The following is an 18,421-nucleotide window of genomic DNA, read 5'->3' as shown; positions in this document are numbered from 1 at the left end:
AAACACAGGCACACACAGAAACAAAGACACATACAGGCACACAACCTTTAATATACATTTTTTAAATTTAGGATATGTCATTATTAAGATTTTCTTTTTCGATCATGCTAATACAGTTCATTAGATAAACAAAATATTTACTTCTTTTATTTATTTAAATGATTGGTTGTGGTTATCACCGATAGAGTTTCAGCAACTAGTACTGAAAGCTTCAAACATATAGACTGGATTACTGCAAGAATTCTCCTATGGGATTTTTGCATTGGATTTCAGATCATTGCAGAAAATAAGCTCTGTGTCAAACACGTATCTGATGCTTAGACGTTTTGTTCAGCTGGATAATCTTTACAGATGAACACAATGTATATGAAGTTTGAAGTGTTTATGCAGTCACGAGAAGTAAAAAACCAACGTTATGCTACAAGTGAACTACACCGCGGTCGGTATATATTTTGACGTCACAACCGTTATGCTTCATCGATCTGATCAGCGATTTTGACAAACTGTAGAAACTGTAGCTTACTAAATTGTTTATTAACCTAATGTTTATAAGAGCATTGAAAAGATGACTAGAGGCTGTGAGGAGGATTAGTGAGAGAGTTCCCGGAGTGATGACAATTAATGTCCAAAACTACCACTGTAGTTTCAGTTTGCTACTCGTTAACCGTTTTAAGTATGCGTAAAACTTCAAAATTCACAAGTGGGGTTCTTAGCTAAAGCAGTTTATGTCATCTAACAAAATGTCAACATCTCTTAAGCTTGTGTTAACCACAGACCTTATTTCAGGCGTCTAACTGACTTTTAGAGTTAGGAACACGTGAAGCTAAAATGCTAACTCACTTCCCGGTTTTAGGACTCATTCCTGTGCCAGTCTATACCTTGGGCCTGATTTACTAAACGTTTGCGTGTATTAAAACGTGTGCAAACTTGATACCACCAGCAAAAAATGTGCTATCTGATTTACTGACAGCGTGCAGTGAGGATTGCGACTTTCACATGAGCAAACGTTCATTTGAGCGGACGTTCATTTGCCTCTAACTAATACCTATTTTGCGCTTGCAGTCGTCCAGCTTTCCGTCCAAACTCTCTGTGACGTAAACCAGTAGAACACGCAAAAGCCTGACACAAATACTACCGCCTCCACAAGGTTTGCACCTGACGTCATTCACGCAAATGTTCTTAGTAAATCACCCGCAAAACGCCCACAAGCCAAACGTGCAAACTTTTGCAATGAGCACGCAATTTAGTACTCTTTAATTGAGATCGTAGTAAATCAGGCCCCTTGTGTACTATGTCTTCATTTTAAGTACCTGTAAAAATATGTGTGTATTTAAGTGTTTAACATACCAACAAGGACTTCCCCAAAGTCAATGTGAGGTCTGGTGAGATAGACAACTGGTTCTCTGGAGGTGCCAACACACAGGAAGGGGACAGACAACGACAGAGTCTCAATCAGAAAGCTCCAGAATGACTCCACCACATCCAGTTGCTCAGCTACATATTGAAAACGCATCTGCAACACACATAAACAAAGCAAAGGGTGACAATCCAGGAGGGGATGTGAACAAAAGTCCAGAAAAAAAGGGAGAGAAAGAGAATGATGAAAATAAGAAAAGTGGATTGAAGGTAACTTAAGCCTGAGATTAAGGAAATAGAATGAAATAAGTCATGGGAAAAAGGGGACACTTAAAAAATAGAGAAGAAATACTGAGAGATATTGACATCATAAAGAAAAGGGAAGTGGTGAGCAGGATGCCTTGAGGACAGGATGGCACATTGTATAAAGATAGTAAAGGTGTAAAGACTGTCTGATTTGACTCTTACTTCCACTTTCTTCCCAGGCTGGATGGTTCCACATGGGGTGAGGCAGCAGAATGGGCTGTCAACTGAGTCTTCACACCTCCACTTGAAAGAGTAAGGCTTAGTGGTTGGGTTTACCATGTTAAAACATCTGTGTAGTGACCACATCAACACAAATAGGTTCCAATGTTAAGGTTTACACTGATAGGGATAAAAAATAAAATCTCATCTCTCTTTGTTACCTTGTCGATGGGGCAGAGAAGCCAACCGCATTTATCTCTATGACCTTGGTGTTAGGTGAAAGATTTGGCCTTAATTCAGCATTGCGGTGGTTGATGTAGTTAGAATCGTCCAATTCAAAGTGGTAGTGGGGAAACAGGCTGCGGCCGCTCACCAAGATACAGGGAGCCTGATCACTTTCCTGCAGGTTGGGAATACTGAGAGAAAGTAGACATACACAGAAAAACAATAAAAAGTGTGTCATATGATCATATGACATCTTTTCACTTCCTTTCAGACATGTCCTCCAGCACAACACCTCCACATATGCTGCTCTTCACAATTTAGCTTGAGGCTTTATTATTTGCTTGTTTAAATATACATTTAAAGTGCAATTTATAGTACCTGCAAATGAGCCTGCCCTGAAATTGAGCCACCTCCAGAGGTGAAAAGCGAATGCTGAAATTTTCCGTAGCACCAGGCGGTATAGTCCCGATTCTGGGTTCAATTCTGATGGGGGAAAGCTCAGGATTCCCCATCATTAGAGACATCACACTGGCCAGAGCGCTGGAGGGACGGCCTCCACTTACCACTCCCACTGACCGACTCACTTGTCGAGAAGTGAGGTTCCCGTCTGTTAAATACACAACATGTTCACTCGTACACAGTTTAATACATTAAAAAAGCATCAAAACACACATAAAAGGTACAAGTATGTTCAGATTAAAATCACAACATTATCGCTTGGCAAGAAACACTGATGTTGCTTTGTATGGTCAAAATAAATGCTAACAAGCTAACTACATAATGAACAGTAGTATTACTGTAGTACCTCCCTGGTCATGGTCCCCACTGTTTCTTGGATCCATGAGGACTTTCCAGGTGAAGTCCAGCTTCACAGCACCTCGATTCACTATTGGCAGTCTTCAAATATAAAAACAAACACAAACATAGCCAATAAATATAAACACCATTTTAATATCAATACCTTGCTTTAAGTGTTTACTCAACATTACTGTGACCACTGTATTGATTCAAATATAAAAACGTGTGTAATGTCATTTATTGTAGCTCTTCGATCCCATGGCTGGATTTTGATAAGAGTCTGTTGATCAAAGCTGAAGTGCTACATTCTTCAGGGTTAATTGAATGTGATGATTTTATTTGTCATATTATCAGATCAGGACTTACTGGTGAAGTCTGGTTTGGTACAGCATTGTATCTTTGAAGTCAATCTTGTCACTATTGCAAGTGAATTTCACATAGTCACAAACTGCAGTGATACGCAATTCCATCTCCCACTGAGAGCCGTCAACCACGGTGCAGCAGGGCTCAGGATCTGTCTTGATCACCTGCATGCAAACGTGAATGTTTTACAACTTTATTTATGAACTGGTTATTCTGTCTGTACAGCACAATCATGTGTCACGGTCAACATGTTTACCTTGTTTTTACCAGGCTGCTGTGGTGTGTCTTGACTGGTTGAACTCAACCACTTCACTGTTCTTTGTCGGTCGTCCCAGTCAGCCACCTGTTCTAAAGGCTGCTGGAAGTCAATCTGACAAAGCTTGCATTTCATTGGTTGGCTGGTCAAAGTCACTGGCTGATTGGAGCTAAATGTGACAGTCACTTCCTTAGAGCAACCAGCATGAAGATGACCCACCTGGAAGAAGATGAAGATTATGATCTAAAGTAACAGTTCAGATGTTATACTGTACTTTGAGGCTGAAATTAAATTATTTTAAGATTTCTTTACAAACTCTGCCTCAACCCCCTTCTTTGACTCTCTGTTCACGTCACATTCTTTAATAAATTAAAGCTGCCAATTTTCTTTTTTTAATTCTTTACCTGTGGTGAAAAGATGACATGGGGTCCAGCAGGTGGCCACTCAAACCTCACAACCTGGTTGCTGCTATGGTTGGTCATGGTAAAACTCTCTGGGTGGGGACTGCAAACATGACAGTCACCAAAATCCAGCTCCTCATAATAACCTGTTAAAGAGAAAAAAGGCCTTAGAAAAAAAAAAAAACTCAGGACAAGACAAACGTTTCTATTTTGATTAAAGACAAAACTTCGAGTTTGGCAACATTTCTTCTACATTTTACGCTTATAGCTTTTTCTTATCCCCAGCTTTTTCTTCCATCCTCCATTCAAGTCTCACCTTCCGTCTCATCTTCCTCATCTGTCTCCTGGCTTTGCCTGCTGATGTTGTCAAGTGAGATAATTTCCTGGTAAGCTTCTCCTGTCACTGTTATTATGATGTTGCTGTACTGGTTGTCCTCCACCAGCAGTGACATTTTGGCCTTGACACTCAGGGTCTTGTCAGAGCAAAAACCAACATCAAACTCTGCACGCTCGTTCGCGTTCAGCCCCAGGGTGGCTCTGTGCACCAACTGATTCTCTGTGAAAAGCAGACAGATGATGATAGCAGTAAAATGTACTTTGAGCAACAGACAAGTTGAGCTCATTGATTAAGCCTTTAATGCAAACCACTGTACCACTGAACATACTTCTAAGGGAAAGCACAACCACATTTTCAAGTTTATGAATGTGCGCACCTTATTATTAATGGCTTTATTTTAAAATGATATGTTTCACCTGCTGTTTCTTGTGCAGGAGCACAAAGAAACATTCACCACCAGGGTCAATTAGTTGTAATAAAAAACAATAAAAGTTGGATAAATGTGGCAATAAATAACGGTCAGTACAGTTGCTGTCTTACATTGCACAATCCTACAATGTGAGGCCTGTATGTAAGGCATTAACACAGTCTCTCTGAGTGATGCCATTGTTTGTGAAGGGAAATTATCGCAGTTCTAAAAAACAATATCTGGTCACAAGTCTGGGGGACTTTTAAATGATCACTCATCATGAAAAAATCCTTGGAGCTATTAGAGGTGAGTAATCAAGTAAAGCCACTTGAGTTCATATCGATTGTTGAGTTTGAATAAACTCCACATTTTAAAGTACAAAGAAAGCAATGAAAAAGCAGTGAAATAAATAATGTATCCCCTGGTTTTGTTATATAGCTGGGGGCGCGTTCACGTTTTCACTGGCGAAGAACTGTTTTTCTAAGTGGAGAAGAGAATCATCCCAGCGCAGAGTCTGACAGATTGATGATTTACCTGAATCTGTGGGGCCCTCGAGCAGTGTGGATTGAACAGAGTTTAGAGTGTTGCCGTTTGCCGGTCTGAGGCTGAACACTTGATGTTTGTCCAGCATGTCGATCAGGATCTACACAACAATGATCCAAAAATCAAATGTATTTAGTATGTATTTAGGTGTACAGTCACTCGCATTTTGTCTCTGAGAGGATGTTCATAGAGATGGTTGGAAGGTTTATTAAATTATGTCAAAAAATTTGTTTTGATTGAAGAAGAAACGTTAAAAGAAAATGTCTGTTCTCACCTTAGCTGGAACATTTCCATCATTTAGCAACACCAGAGGAAGGGTGCGTCTGTGTCCTGCTAGTACTCTCCTGAAATGTAGCATTGGGCTTCCTTGGTTGGTCCTCAGAGCTGGACGTACTACACAGATACTGGGGAGATTTCCCTCTCCCATTAGGTCGAACTCCAGCACTTTGCTCTTGAATGTGGGTGTCATTCTGGATAAAGCACAAATAAAAAAAGAATAGATGTGTCTTGCTCTGAATGGTGAAGCAAAAGTGGATACTTTCCTTTGATATTCTCGATACAAATAATGGAGCAAACAACAAAAAGAACACCAAGTTCACATTCAGAGTTGACTTACATACCTGCTGTTTCCCTCTATAGTAGCTTCAAACACAGCACTGTAGAGCTGCATCGACTGTGGTGTAAAGGTGACTTCGGCAAAGGAGTGTGACTGGCTGGGAATGCTCAGCGTTGTAACAGACAAATCAAAAACCTTCATGGTACGGGGAGTCTGCAAGGAAGTTAAAGATCAACTTCAGCGACTTCAGCTGGAACCAGTGTTCCTTATATGTTCATATATCCTTAGATTAATGTAGTTTATGTGATTTACCTTTGCATTAACATATCTGATGGCCAAGTTGAGCATACAGGGCACCTTGCTGTTGTTGGTGAGTTTGAAGCAGGCCTTAGCAGTTTGCCCAACCAGGACTTTGTTGAAAAAGAATTTGTTCTCATCTCGGACATAAATACCTTCAGCATTAGAGAACTGCTCAGACGAGAGCTGACTGCTGTTGGAACACAGATGGTGTTCTTCAAAAATAGATGTTGTATCTAAAGAAATGCCTGGGAGTCACAACAAAAACAACAGAGCCAGATAAGTCAAAGAAAGAGCACGTGATGGAGATGGTTAACCACTTTTTCAGCTTTCTGACTGTTCAGATAAAGTGATTTTACATCTCTTTAATTATTTCACTGATAAATCACATTGCATTGAAGCATCAGTGATTGTTTTGTTGTAGAAAACAATACATGTCTGAGCAAATCCTGCTGATTAAAGTAAAATCCATTCTGATGACATGTAAGGAAACATCTTCGGTCTGGATTTTGGCTCCTCCAGTGGCGAAAGTGGACTTTCTATCTCTTTGCTACGGTCATGGGTAAGTTTAATTATTCCTTCTGTCTTTTCACAATCACATGTATCATTAATTGTGAAAACAGGTATTTGCTGAAAAAAATGCTTTCTTAAGTTCGCTATTAACCTACCCTGTGGCATTTGTTTAAGTACCAAAAAAAAGAGATGTAGAAATAATTATTCTAGTCAGTGATGTACTTTTTTGCCATTTGTCAGTCTTTTTCATAACCATTTCAAAACCGCTCTCAGGAGCTTCAATCATACAAGACAGAATATCATTCAGCCTCACCTGGCTTGCAGACCTCTGCCATCAGTCTGTACTGTATGCCCTCAGGCTGGTCTGAGGGGTCACGGTCACTGATGTCAATGTATAGAACCTGGCTCCAGTTACCCAGCTGCTCAGCTGGACAGTCCACAACTACCACCTGCTGAGACCCAGGCAGAAGAGTTCCTGTGCATGGAGACACTGAGAACGCCCCTGTAGTGAAGCGATTCTGGGAAGAAACATAGGATGATCAGAGAGGATAACTAGAACCAAAAGTAGACTCATTTAAATTGAATAAAACATATATTAAAATGATTATATGTTGCTATGGCATTTTGAGGGCCATTATCTCTGCTTGCTGTCTCTCACCTGTGTAGGACTCATTTCTCTGCAACTGCCACCAGCAGGCCTCCCTGAAAGGCTCTCTTGAAGCATCTTTTTACCTAGAACCCTGAACCTCGCACATAAAGACACAAATTGCAATGTTAGTTCAACATCTTTAAGAAAACACTAAGTAACTCTGGAATAGGCCTATGGAATTTTGAAGACTATGGGCCCGATTTGGTAGTATAAATTGGTCATTTAAAGTGCATGATGCACTGCGGTTTGAGGGCGTGACGTCAAGATTTAGCGGTGCACATTCTGGGCACAGAGGCAGATACAGAGCTTGAAGAGAAAGGATTAAGTGGCGTTATTATCAAAGACGTGTTTTAGGTGTTACATGAATCAAACCAATCAGAGTGTCAGATCCTATTTCCTTTAGGAGACAGATGTGCCTGCAGGCCGGCATCTTGCTAATAATGGCAGGTTTCAGTTCTTATTCCAAAATACAGTCAACTCCTGCCAGACCGGTGGCAACCCTCAAAGGTGCACTGGACAATGTAATGCATGTGACAGTTTCAATTTCACCTCCAGCTCTTGCTGAAGAATAGACAATACATGTTGTCTGCATCTCCCCAGACATTTCTTCACCCTCTCTTGTCCTCCCTGCACAGAGCATTATAGTCACAAATTCAACTGTCGGCTCCATTGTTTATGTGAATTCATGTGAGGTGGGAGTTTCTTCCTTCTGCCGGGGACGATAAGCTTACTAAAATCCTCCAGTACGTGATGTGTCAAAATGTTCATATCGTGTGTGCATAATTGACATTATGGAGAAGAATATCTTTTAAGATACTCCATAAGTGTGTGATACTTTTACAACTTCCGTAGAGTGAGCCGGGCTTAAGAGGAGGTCACTTTGAGATTAGTTTTTTTTTGCAGACTGCAATCTGAACTTTTCATCAATCTAAATTTTGAACTGAGGACTTTTCCATTAGAGAGAACGAAATCTGTATGACTGTAATACTTTAACTCAGGTAAAGAAAGTACATGCTTCATCCATAACTGCTGAATGTCATTCACAACAGACATTAGTACTGAGGTATCTTATAAGAAAGGGAAAATTCCCAATCAGATTTACATTCTCAGATATGTATTTACAAAGCGGAGTCTGGAACTGCCCTCTGCTGGCAGTCAGACAGTATATTATGTCAACACTGCAAAATATTCATTCCAAGTGTGTTTAATTTGACGGTGGTTTTTTTTGTTCTTTTTGACACACCATGGTTAAGAAGTCTTTCTGTTAACACATGGTTTAAGAACACAGTGATGTAGCCTGTCCCAAAAAAATATTAGTGTTTTCTTTTTTTTGGAGAATTGTATCTTTTAAATGCTTGAATCTGGGTTCTCCTACCCTGGTTTTCCTGGTCGAGCAGGTTCCATAGTCATGCGAGAGATGGTGAAACGGGTCTCAAAGACTCCACTGTTCTCAATAGTAAAACTCTGCGTTTTTTTGCAGCCTTGGACCAGAGCGCCGAAGTTCATGTCACGTGCAGGTGTGATCTTGTACCTGTGAAAAAAAACCACAAAAATTCCTAAAAAGCACTGAGGCAGAATTATAAGACCGCTTCCTAAAAACAACATGAGGAAGTTTGCAGAAGTTGATGATATAATGAGAAGATGAGATACTTTTTGGCAAGTCAGAGCTGAATGAAACATATGCTTGACTGTAATTAAAAGTGTATTTAGGTTTTAACACAATAACAGAATAGAGTTTCTTGTATCTCAGTGACTAACGAGAAATATATAAAGGAAATAGAGTTATTCAAGTGTTCACCTGCAGAAGAGAGCCTGGACAGAAACCTTGATGGCTAAGATGGTTATGGTTACCCCTACCTTACCAATGTTGGGTTCGATCACCTGCAGAGAAGAAGAAACTCAATATAAATGCGCTTTTTCATCAGGACAGTAAATAGAATTTTTGAAAGCCCTTTTTTCTTTCTTTTTTCCATTTGCCTTGTTTGGACAACTGAAATTCAGATAGACATTAAGGGAGGGAGAGACATGCAACACTGCATACGTTAAGAATTAACATTCTTTTGTGATTATGTAGGATTCAATTAATTACTAAGTAGTCATAAACTACAATTGATGAAAAACTTTTATATTGTTTCATCTTATTATCTCTCTGGTATTAACATCTACTGTGCATGTAGAGTCTATTGTAAAGTCCCATTGTTCTAATACTGCCATTTTTAGCTGTTATTTTATCTCATAGAAAAATCTATTTTTTTGAGACCAGTGTATGGATCAGACCTCACAAGGCAGGACAGGGTCCTCTTTCAGTAAGAGTTCTGTTGAAGGTCTGCAGGTGATCTGTACTGCTGTTGGCTTCTCATGGGGCATTAGTGATCCACTCTGAGGGGATACCGTAAACATGGAGTCTAGGTTCGGCTGGGCCGGGTCAGTTCGCTGACATGTAAACCTAAAGAAAATAATAAGTCATTTGGGATTATGGATTGTACTGATGAAAGACTGTTGTGCTTTGCATGATCAATTATCATAACACTGTGAGCTTCACAAGTGCCGTGGTAAGATAAATGAACTGAAAGCAACATGGCATATTTATCATTTCAGTTTTGGTAATTTAATAAATAAAAATTAAAAAAAGTGTCAAACTTACTTGTAGGCTATTTCATATTTTCCTTTGTTTTTTAACCTTAGAGTCAGTTTGGCCTCTTCAAAGACTTTGATGGTTCCAAAGTTTAAGCAGCCATCTGGGGAAAAGACTTTCTAATGAGTTTATATTTAGTAATTCTGCAGGTTAGACTTTTTTAAAAATACATTTTACATCAACAACATTCTCTTTTAAAAAGTGAGTTAATTGCGCAGCTCAATCACAGCAGTATTTATGTCCGTTATGATGAGCCATACAAGTGAGAGAAAATGCTATAACTATCAGTTTCTACCTGGTGAGATGTCCAGAGTTATATTATAGGCTTCAGCAGAGACCTGTATGTTTTCAGTTTGTAGGATTCCTACAATCTTCTCCACATCAGACACCTGAAAGAAACACACAGAACATTCTGTACATTCATTCAAACTGTACAATGAAGTGCATCGAGTCTAAGCAAACCTCTACAAAGTGTGCTAAAGCCAAAGAAGTGTACCGTGCCTGAGCACGGAACAGACTGGCCAAACGAACTGGACTTTAGGGTTGAAGCATGCTTGTGCACGATATGGATTGCCAGTGTGACTGTACCCTTAAAGAAGTCTCTTTGTTAAGGCTCTATGTATATCCATTTGACTTGATTTAGATGTACGTTTTTCATTCAACCATGATATGCGTATTTCATTGTTTTACTCTACCTCTAGACGTAAGATCTTCTTAATCAAGACAGGCTTCCGAGCCCTGAAGTGTATGCTCAGGGAGAAGGAGGAGTTAGGTAAGATGACACCCTGATCCTGTGGCACAGCAAACTCATCCCCCAACTCCTCCACTCCCTGCAGTTTCCAGGACACAGGCAGAGCAGACTTATTATGCATTGTTAAACTACGGCTGTCCCGCCTAAAGGGAGAAGGGTGGAAGAGGGTAAAATCAGCAGAGAAAAGGGCCTAAGGGAGAGACACTTCAGTTTATGTATTTACTGATATAATTCAGATGGTTCCATTTTTTTACCTGTGGGGCAAAATCCTGTCAAAGTGAAATTGCTTGCGCTCCAGCTCCAGCTCTGGCCGAACGCCCAAGCAGGAGAGGTTTATGATGACAGGCTCTGGATTGTCTTTGATACTGCACACTAGGCTGTCCTTTATTTGTCCAACTTTAGTTGGGTAGGCCCACACAGTCAACTCCTAGCATGAGACAAGAACAGAAGCACTGACTTTGAGTTACTTCAAGTGACACCAAAACATTCATCTGATATTTCATTCAGCGATTGCAGTTACATTAAATTATCTCAATTATAGGTTAAGACAATGCCAGAAGACTGTGCTTTGGTACCTGTTTCTGATCAGGTTTGAGAGTCATGGTTGGGGGGTCGAGCAAATACGTAGTGGCTTGGGTATCATGCTGGAAACTGAACACAACATCAGCCTCCATACCTGAGTTGTTGTAAATCACAAGGCTCTCTTTGTTTTCTGGATATCGATTTTCTTTGTATCTGTAAAAACACAGACACAAGTGAATCTGTGATAACAAGAAATACCTAAATAGTGGGCCACTCACTGCCCACATGTTCCACTTCTCACCTGTCTCTGGTTTTGCCACAGAGCAACGGTCCAAACTCAAAGTATCCAGGTTTTATGACATATGACTTCTGAAGCCCTTCTTCCATTTGTTGCACCTTCTTAGTGAGAGCAAAAAGAGTCCTGGAGAAACCACATATGATTACTGTTAAATCAAAGGACGACATGTTTTGTCTTTTCTTTTTGATGTCAAAGAAACATCAAACAAAAACTCTTATTACACATGAAGTCTCTCCTGGTTTAAAGGAGAGTGAGGACCTGTAAAGTTATATCTCATCTTATCTTATTCAAAGGGACTAGTATGTTTGTGTAGTTACACCCCTTCCTCTTCCTTATGTGTTACTGAAGAGCAACATTGATCTGACTGACTTGTAATCTTTGCAGATGGAGGGATAGGTGCACAGTCCTCTGCAGAGCAGCTGGTAGTTTTTTCGGGTCCCGAGAAGCTCAAAGTTGAAGATCTGCTCATATTTTCCTTGGGACTCTGGGTAGAACCAGATCTTCAGAACCACTGTACCATTGGCAGGTACGACCCAGCGAAATGTTGTCAGGCTGCATACAAATATGTATACCAAAAAAAACAAACATCAATCTGTAAAACAAAACAACAAGGCAAAAAAGCCCAATGTGCCTGTGCGTATGTTCAGTGACCTCTGACTGCGTTTAAGCTCCAAGTTCCCTTGTAGTTTATCCTGATTGGTGCTGCTCGCTCTAGAGGAGACTTGCAGCTGAGGGGAGCGTACAGGTTTCCCCTTTGTCTTTGCTGAAGATTGTCTCTTGCTCTTCTGACTCTCTCTTCCCTTTTTATCCTTGTCCTTCGTTGATGCGCTCTCCTTATTGCTGCCCTTTCCCCGGCCTTTAACAGGTTTCTCCTGTAACGTAAACAAACCAAAATCATTTGGATTTTAAAACATGTCATGTTCATCTTTCAACATACCAAGAATTTAATCCAGAATCCCCTCAAAACTTTATGTGCTATCTTGTCAACAAAATGTGAGAGAGGGTTAAATGAACCATTACCTTTACAGACTGTGTATCATCCTCTGAATCCTTCTTATCCTCATCCTGTTCATCCAATCCCGAGGTAGCCAGGAAGGTGAAACAGTCACAGGTGAGTTGACTGTTTGACTGCTTCCTGGTTTTAGGGAATGGAACTATCGACAAGGTGGTGGAAGGAGGAATGGGTGGCCCGCTTGGCCCCAACCCTAAATCATCTAACACCTAACAAGACCGGAAAAGAGAAAACGTGGAGATGATAAACACATGGAAAACCAAGGCATAGGACATATCTTAGGGAGAAACATTAATGTCATTAATATCAGTAAAGCCGTACCTCAACAAGTGGAGGCAGGATTCTGCCTTGGAGCAGCTCTGTGGCACCTGGATAGTGTTTCTCCGTCACATTTAGAACAATGTGAGGGATGATGTCCTGTGCTGACACATCGTCTGCAGTCTTGTCTGCTTCAGTTGTTACTGGTATATGACTGAGCATTGGAGACACAGCCTTACTATTGGCTTTCTTGCTCTTCTTATAAACAGGGGTCTATGAACACAGGGCAAAGATAGATACAATCATTACATTCTGTTTTAAAGGTTTCATATTTTTGAATGCCTTTATTAGAGACAGTACACTAGATTGAGTCAGACAGAGAGAGAGAGAGAGAGAGAGAGAGAGAGAGAGAGAGAGGTGTCAAAGGTAAAAAAATATATCTTAAATGCTCAATATTTCACCCAGCCCTACTTGACACATGATTTCGCCTTCAAAATGTGCGTGTGTGTGTGTGTAAATATATATGTATATATGTACCGTAAATTCCGGACTATAAGCCGCTACTTTTTTCTCACACTTCGAGCACTGCGGCTTCTACTCCGGTGCGGCTAATGCATGGATTTTTTATGGGGGACAATGAGCTTCTGCCGCAAAAACATTTGACTTCGTCACGTCGGATCTTAATATCAGTCATTTTGCGCTTCATGCACGCACCCTCATGATGGAAAACACACGGAGAAATACATATGATGCAGCTTTCAAGTTAAAGGCGATCGACCTGGCTGTCAAAGAAGCTAACAGAGCTGCTGCACGTTAAGATGACACTGACAGCGACAACAGAGACTGAGGAAGTGAGTAATGAAGTCATTCTGAGGCAGTGAATGGATGGACTTTTTCTTGTGAAATATATTACGGTCATCTTTTTCATCAGCCGTGTTACAGACACCGTCGGCTAGGCTTCGTATTGTAACGGTTCATGTTGTAAAGTCAGTAGTTGATAATGTGTTCATAATTCCGATTATGTGGAGAGTCAGTGAATGCACCAGCGAGAACGTGTTGAGTGGCTGTATGAGAGAACGCTGGGGGAGAGAGTTGGATTGTTACGGCAAGTTATGTGTTGTTCTCCGCTGTAAACGGCGTGGTCACGGCCGACAGTGATCGGGTTAAGTAAAAGTTATTATTTGAACGCTCTCGTCGTCCTTTAACGTCCGTACGGACGCTACAGTATTTGCGGATGTTACCGGTAGCCTACGTCTGTGTAAATAGCTCTTGTTATAGCGTGGACACCTGCGGCTTATAATCAAGTGCGGCTTATATATGTACAAATACATTTATTTACTTATTTTTAGCCGGTGCGGCTTATATCCAGGTGCGCTCAATAGTACGGAATTTACGGTATATATATATGACATTAATGTGTGTATATATATATATATATATGTGTGTGTGTGTGTGCATGTGTATATATATACATACATATACATACATATGTGTATGTATGTATACACATACATACATACATACATACATACTTACATACATATATGATGTTGTCCATCAGTCGACACAGCGTCATGCTCATGCTAAAGACAGTGTTGAGAAGGCACGGAAACGACTGAGTTAACGCTGAGCAGAGTGGGATTAAATGGAGCTCAGCGTAAATTCAGAGAGGAAGACTGGTGTAATTCTTTCATTCATTCACCTCTTCATTCATTCTTAAACCACACCCCCTACTACTACCTGTATCTCTCTCTCAGGTGAGCAGCTGATCATGGGCGTGTATCATCTCTGAATTAACCACAAACTTTCTCAACCAATCAACCTACTGCTGTAAACACACTTAAAATCTCTCTCTTCCACAGTCAGTCTGTTGCTTCAGATATACGCTGCAACCCTCCTCCACCTCCATCCAGCTAAGCAGAGTCCAGGCCAGACTGAAACCCACCCCTCATCACAGCCTCACATGCATCTCGTAAGGCAAAACCTATAATAATGATTCTACCTTTGTCTTTCTCACTTTATTTTTGGGGGCATCCTATCCTGCGTCGGCCTCATTACCCCTCAGAGCGTCTAGACCCCAAAAGACTTTGCAATTGATAGAGAACATGAAAGCTTCTTTTGTATGATGTAATTTATTGTTTGTACATAATTTCTTTCTCAGTTTTTTAAGTTTTCTTTTTTCTCTTTGTTTTTACATTTTTTTATTTCACATCCAAAATGAACTTCAACCTCAAATGTTTTCTGCAAAGCGATCTACAAACAACATCAAATGTTCAATCAATATTATTGAAAGGAACCATTATGCCATATTTGGAAGACAGGGAGTCACGGTTCACTGAAAGCTTAAAAAATTCAGATGTTTGTAGGCAGTTTCGAAGAGTTGATGTACCCGCATTAGTGTTTAACTTAGAAAACACAGCTGTTAGTTTGGAAACTCACATGTTTCTCTGGAACAGTCTCATCTGACACTGGGACCAACAATGTGCCTTGAACTCGATCCCAGTGCTGCAGGGTGTACTCCACCTGTTCCTGGCTCTGCTCATACAGACTAAACAGAATCTGTAGCTCATCCTTACAGGACTGCAGAGGTGGATGATACAGTCGACCCAAAAAGAAGATAACATCAATAATCAGCAATAGTCAATAGGAATAGGCTTGTTCCAGATGTACGGTATAATATGACTAAAAGTACTTTGAATCACAAGTTTAGCTGAGCGAAGAGACACTTTGATGATGATGTACTGGTAATTGAATAGTTCAGTACAAGTGTTTAGAAAATGCAATTGTTGTATAAACTCCAGATTTGGTATAGTAAAATAAAGGGGTTTTTCAAATGCTTACAACTAGTTCTAACCATCTCTGTTAAGTAATCATTCCCTAAAATAGAACAGAGAGCAGATGTTAGTCTGTCTTTTATAGTTATTATCTCTACTCTCCCCTACCAATAACACAAAATTAATTTTTTTGTGTTATTGGTAATTAATTTAATATAATTCATCTCAGTCTGTTTGCTTTGTTGTCATAATGTACATAATGTCATTATATATATATATATATATATATATATATATATATATATATATATATACGCTATATAAGACTGAACCTTGAACCTTGAACCATTACATACAACTCATTACACAACACATCTTGTTTCTCTTGTCCCTAAATGTTTTTATCACAAACTGTTGTGATGTTACACAGCTTCACTTTGTATTAGGAGCACAATCCTTTCTATCATAAAGGCTGTAATCTAAAGTCGAATGTTTTAAAATGGCTTACAGTGACTTGTAGGTTGGTGTTGGGGGAAGTTGCTAATTTTGTTTTTCAGTAAAACTACCTTTTCTTCTTCCAGCTTGTTTGTGGGTTGAGGGGACTCTGCACGTTGTTCTTTGGCCTCCGCTGTCTGCTTTTGTGAGTCATCTTCTTCTTTGCTTAGATGCACTGTAGAACCAAAAAGGTAAATATGTCAGCGATTAAACACCAAATCCTGTAAACGATAAATGATCCTCTTACTGAGATGTTAAACAGGAAAATTGTGACTCTTTACAGCTGCTTGCACCTTCATTTGGAATACGCAGTTCCCTCTGGTCCACAAGAGACTCTTTTGAGTTTTGACAAGAAGACATTCTCCATCCATTTGGTGCATCAGTTGACTGGAAAGAAAGCGATGAAAAGTCCATATTCGCAGGAATAAAAAGCGAGTGTGTGAGTATTTGTGCTTAAGGGAGCTTTCATGCCATTTCTGTTGATTTTGTATTTGTGTTGAAATGGGATCAATTTACAGACCTTCCTTCCCTCCAGCAAGCTCTTCTTCCGGGACACTTCTTTTATATCCTTTTTTCCACACTTTTTGTTTTTCTTCTTCTGCTCTTCTTCTTTCAACCTCTGCATCTCCTCTTGTAGCCTCTTTTCTTCCTTCTCTTTCTCTATTCGCTTTAGCAACCTTATACACAAGTAGATGCATAATTACAGAAAAAATGCCATTGTTCAAGGGACATATACAGTAAATTGTAGCAACATTAAGATTAAATTAGTAACTTAAACAAATATACAGAAACAGTACAATTAAATGTATCCTAATATCATGATTTTCATTTTCCTGTATTGACACCTCTGTATATGGCTTTCTTTTTTGTAACTTTTATAGGCTTATTTAAAGACACTTAAAGATGCTTTTCAAGAATTTTTGCAGCCATTCTTAGGCTACAATAGTGCATGATGGGCTTTTGTTCAGATCTCTGTCCATTATCATCTTGAGAGACAGTGTTGCCTAGTCTATCCTGTCATTCAATGTTCTCTTGTCTAATATGTATGTGTATGCATCAGTTTTATTACATTTATCAATTTCTCAGCATAAAACTTAATGTTCCATCCACCGTTTATTCAATAGATGTGCAACAGGTTGCTTAATTGTCAAAGTTAGGGGTTATGATAAAGTTTAGATTGAAAATGGTAACGATATAATCTGTAGTATTTGCACCACTTAAATGACAGGCGTAGTTATCAGGTTTATTTATCAAACATTTCACCCCCAAAACAGTGTGGAGAAAAACAAAAATCCCCCATTTGTCAAGGGACTACCTTAGCTTGGGCTGTTTTAACTTCTCTATTTGTTGAAGATCAATGAGCTCTTTTTCCTTCTCAGACAGAGCGTCATATTCATCTTCATCAAGCTCCTTCAGCCACTGCTCCTCTCTGACACTTTTCTCTCTCTGCAGAGCCGCTGAGGGACAAACAAAACAAAAAATATTATACTTGTTGAGGTCTGTTCTTTGCAACATCATGAATGTTGCATATGTGAATATGTGTGGGGTGGTTCATTTTTACCCTCGGTTTCTTTCTGTGCCCTCCTTCGTGCTTTCAGAGCAGCATAGGAGTCACACAAGTTGACTGCATAGATGTGTTTACGGTTATTCAGGGCCTTGAGAACAACTTGTAATGTGGTTGCTGCTGACTGAGTGTACACAGAGCGTAGGTCGTCAATCACTATGCCCCGATAACAATCACTTAGCTATTTCCATGACGGCAGCATCAAAAGAAATAACAGTGACAAGACAAAGACACAAAAGACGAAACGTTAGTGAAACTCTTCAAATCTCTTCCTCAGTCATACTAACAATCATCTGTTAGTGGTTATTACAATAACGATATATGAGTGTGTTGAGGATGTATGCATAAACTTTTTAAAATCTGTCATAAGAAACTTTTTTTTGTCTGCATTTGTGAATATGTGACCCTGCAGTTAGCAGTTTTATCTTGTGTCACCAAGTATATAGATAATATAAAATGCTTTCATTTAAAAGGAAACTATTTTCTCAAGATTTATCGTTGGGCGTTTTATGTCGGGGCGGCTGTGGCTCTTCTCTCAACTGGAAGGTCGAGGGTTCAATCCCCAGCTCCTGTGATCAACATGTCCGACGTGTCCTTGGTCAAAACACTTAACCCCAAATTACTCCCCCTGCTGCGTCAGGGGTATGTGAATGAATGGGATTAGTTAATTCTGATGGTCAATTTACATAGCAACCTCTGCCATCAGTGTGTGAATGTGTAGGTGTGACATGCGGTGTAAAAGCGCTTTGAGTGGTCAGAGGACTAGAAAAGCGCAATACAAGCTCAAGACCAATTTCTTTGGAGACAGGACAGTGAATATAGTCAGAGATCAGGGAGCGAGAGAGAGGGGAATGACATGAAGTAAAGGAGCTACATGTTGGATTTAAATGCTGCCTGCCTGCGTAGAGGACTACAGCATGTATACTGTACATGGGGCAAACTCA

At 39.9% G+C, this 18,421-nt stretch overlaps 1 protein-coding gene across 1 annotated transcript in view; it reads right to left on the bottom strand.

Annotated features, from left to right (window-relative positions):
• hydin (HYDIN axonemal central pair apparatus protein) overlaps positions 1 to 18,421 on the bottom strand; it is a 78,412-nt gene that overhangs the window by 14,013 nt on the left and 45,978 nt on the right. The window contains exons 43-76 of the mRNA XM_079345818.1: positions 17,475 to 17,658; positions 17,229 to 17,370; positions 16,434 to 16,590; positions 16,207 to 16,300; positions 15,985 to 16,088; positions 15,084 to 15,215; positions 12,708 to 12,917; positions 12,395 to 12,595; positions 12,026 to 12,246; positions 11,744 to 11,926; positions 11,378 to 11,497; positions 11,130 to 11,289; positions 10,809 to 10,981; positions 10,499 to 10,697; positions 10,099 to 10,192; positions 9,813 to 9,906; positions 9,446 to 9,614; positions 8,967 to 9,049; positions 8,544 to 8,699; positions 7,178 to 7,259; positions 6,833 to 7,037; positions 6,022 to 6,254; positions 5,774 to 5,922; positions 5,428 to 5,623; positions 5,145 to 5,253; positions 4,181 to 4,420; positions 3,868 to 4,010; positions 3,464 to 3,682; positions 3,211 to 3,371; positions 2,852 to 2,943; positions 2,425 to 2,653; positions 2,043 to 2,237; positions 1,825 to 1,951; positions 1,348 to 1,513 (exon numbers count right to left, since the gene is read on the bottom strand). Of these exons, the coding sequence (XP_079201944.1) occupies positions 1,348 to 1,513; positions 1,825 to 1,951; positions 2,043 to 2,237; positions 2,425 to 2,653; positions 2,852 to 2,943; positions 3,211 to 3,371; positions 3,464 to 3,682; positions 3,868 to 4,010; positions 4,181 to 4,420; positions 5,145 to 5,253; positions 5,428 to 5,623; positions 5,774 to 5,922; positions 6,022 to 6,254; positions 6,833 to 7,037; positions 7,178 to 7,259; positions 8,544 to 8,699; positions 8,967 to 9,049; positions 9,446 to 9,614; positions 9,813 to 9,906; positions 10,099 to 10,192; positions 10,499 to 10,697; positions 10,809 to 10,981; positions 11,130 to 11,289; positions 11,378 to 11,497; positions 11,744 to 11,926; positions 12,026 to 12,246; positions 12,395 to 12,595; positions 12,708 to 12,917; positions 15,084 to 15,215; positions 15,985 to 16,088; positions 16,207 to 16,300; positions 16,434 to 16,590; positions 17,229 to 17,370; positions 17,475 to 17,658 (5,422 nt within the window). The remainder of the gene's footprint in view (positions 1 to 1,347; positions 1,514 to 1,824; positions 1,952 to 2,042; positions 2,238 to 2,424; positions 2,654 to 2,851; positions 2,944 to 3,210; positions 3,372 to 3,463; positions 3,683 to 3,867; positions 4,011 to 4,180; positions 4,421 to 5,144; positions 5,254 to 5,427; positions 5,624 to 5,773; positions 5,923 to 6,021; positions 6,255 to 6,832; positions 7,038 to 7,177; positions 7,260 to 8,543; positions 8,700 to 8,966; positions 9,050 to 9,445; positions 9,615 to 9,812; positions 9,907 to 10,098; positions 10,193 to 10,498; positions 10,698 to 10,808; positions 10,982 to 11,129; positions 11,290 to 11,377; positions 11,498 to 11,743; positions 11,927 to 12,025; positions 12,247 to 12,394; positions 12,596 to 12,707; positions 12,918 to 15,083; positions 15,216 to 15,984; positions 16,089 to 16,206; positions 16,301 to 16,433; positions 16,591 to 17,228; positions 17,371 to 17,474; positions 17,659 to 18,421) is intronic.

This window comes from Symphodus melops, assembly GCF_947650265.1.
Source record: "Symphodus melops genome assembly, chromosome: 6".
NCBI lineage: Eukaryota > Metazoa > Chordata > Actinopteri > Labriformes > Labridae > Symphodus > Symphodus melops.
This window is presented reverse-complemented; position numbering and strand designations above follow the sequence as displayed.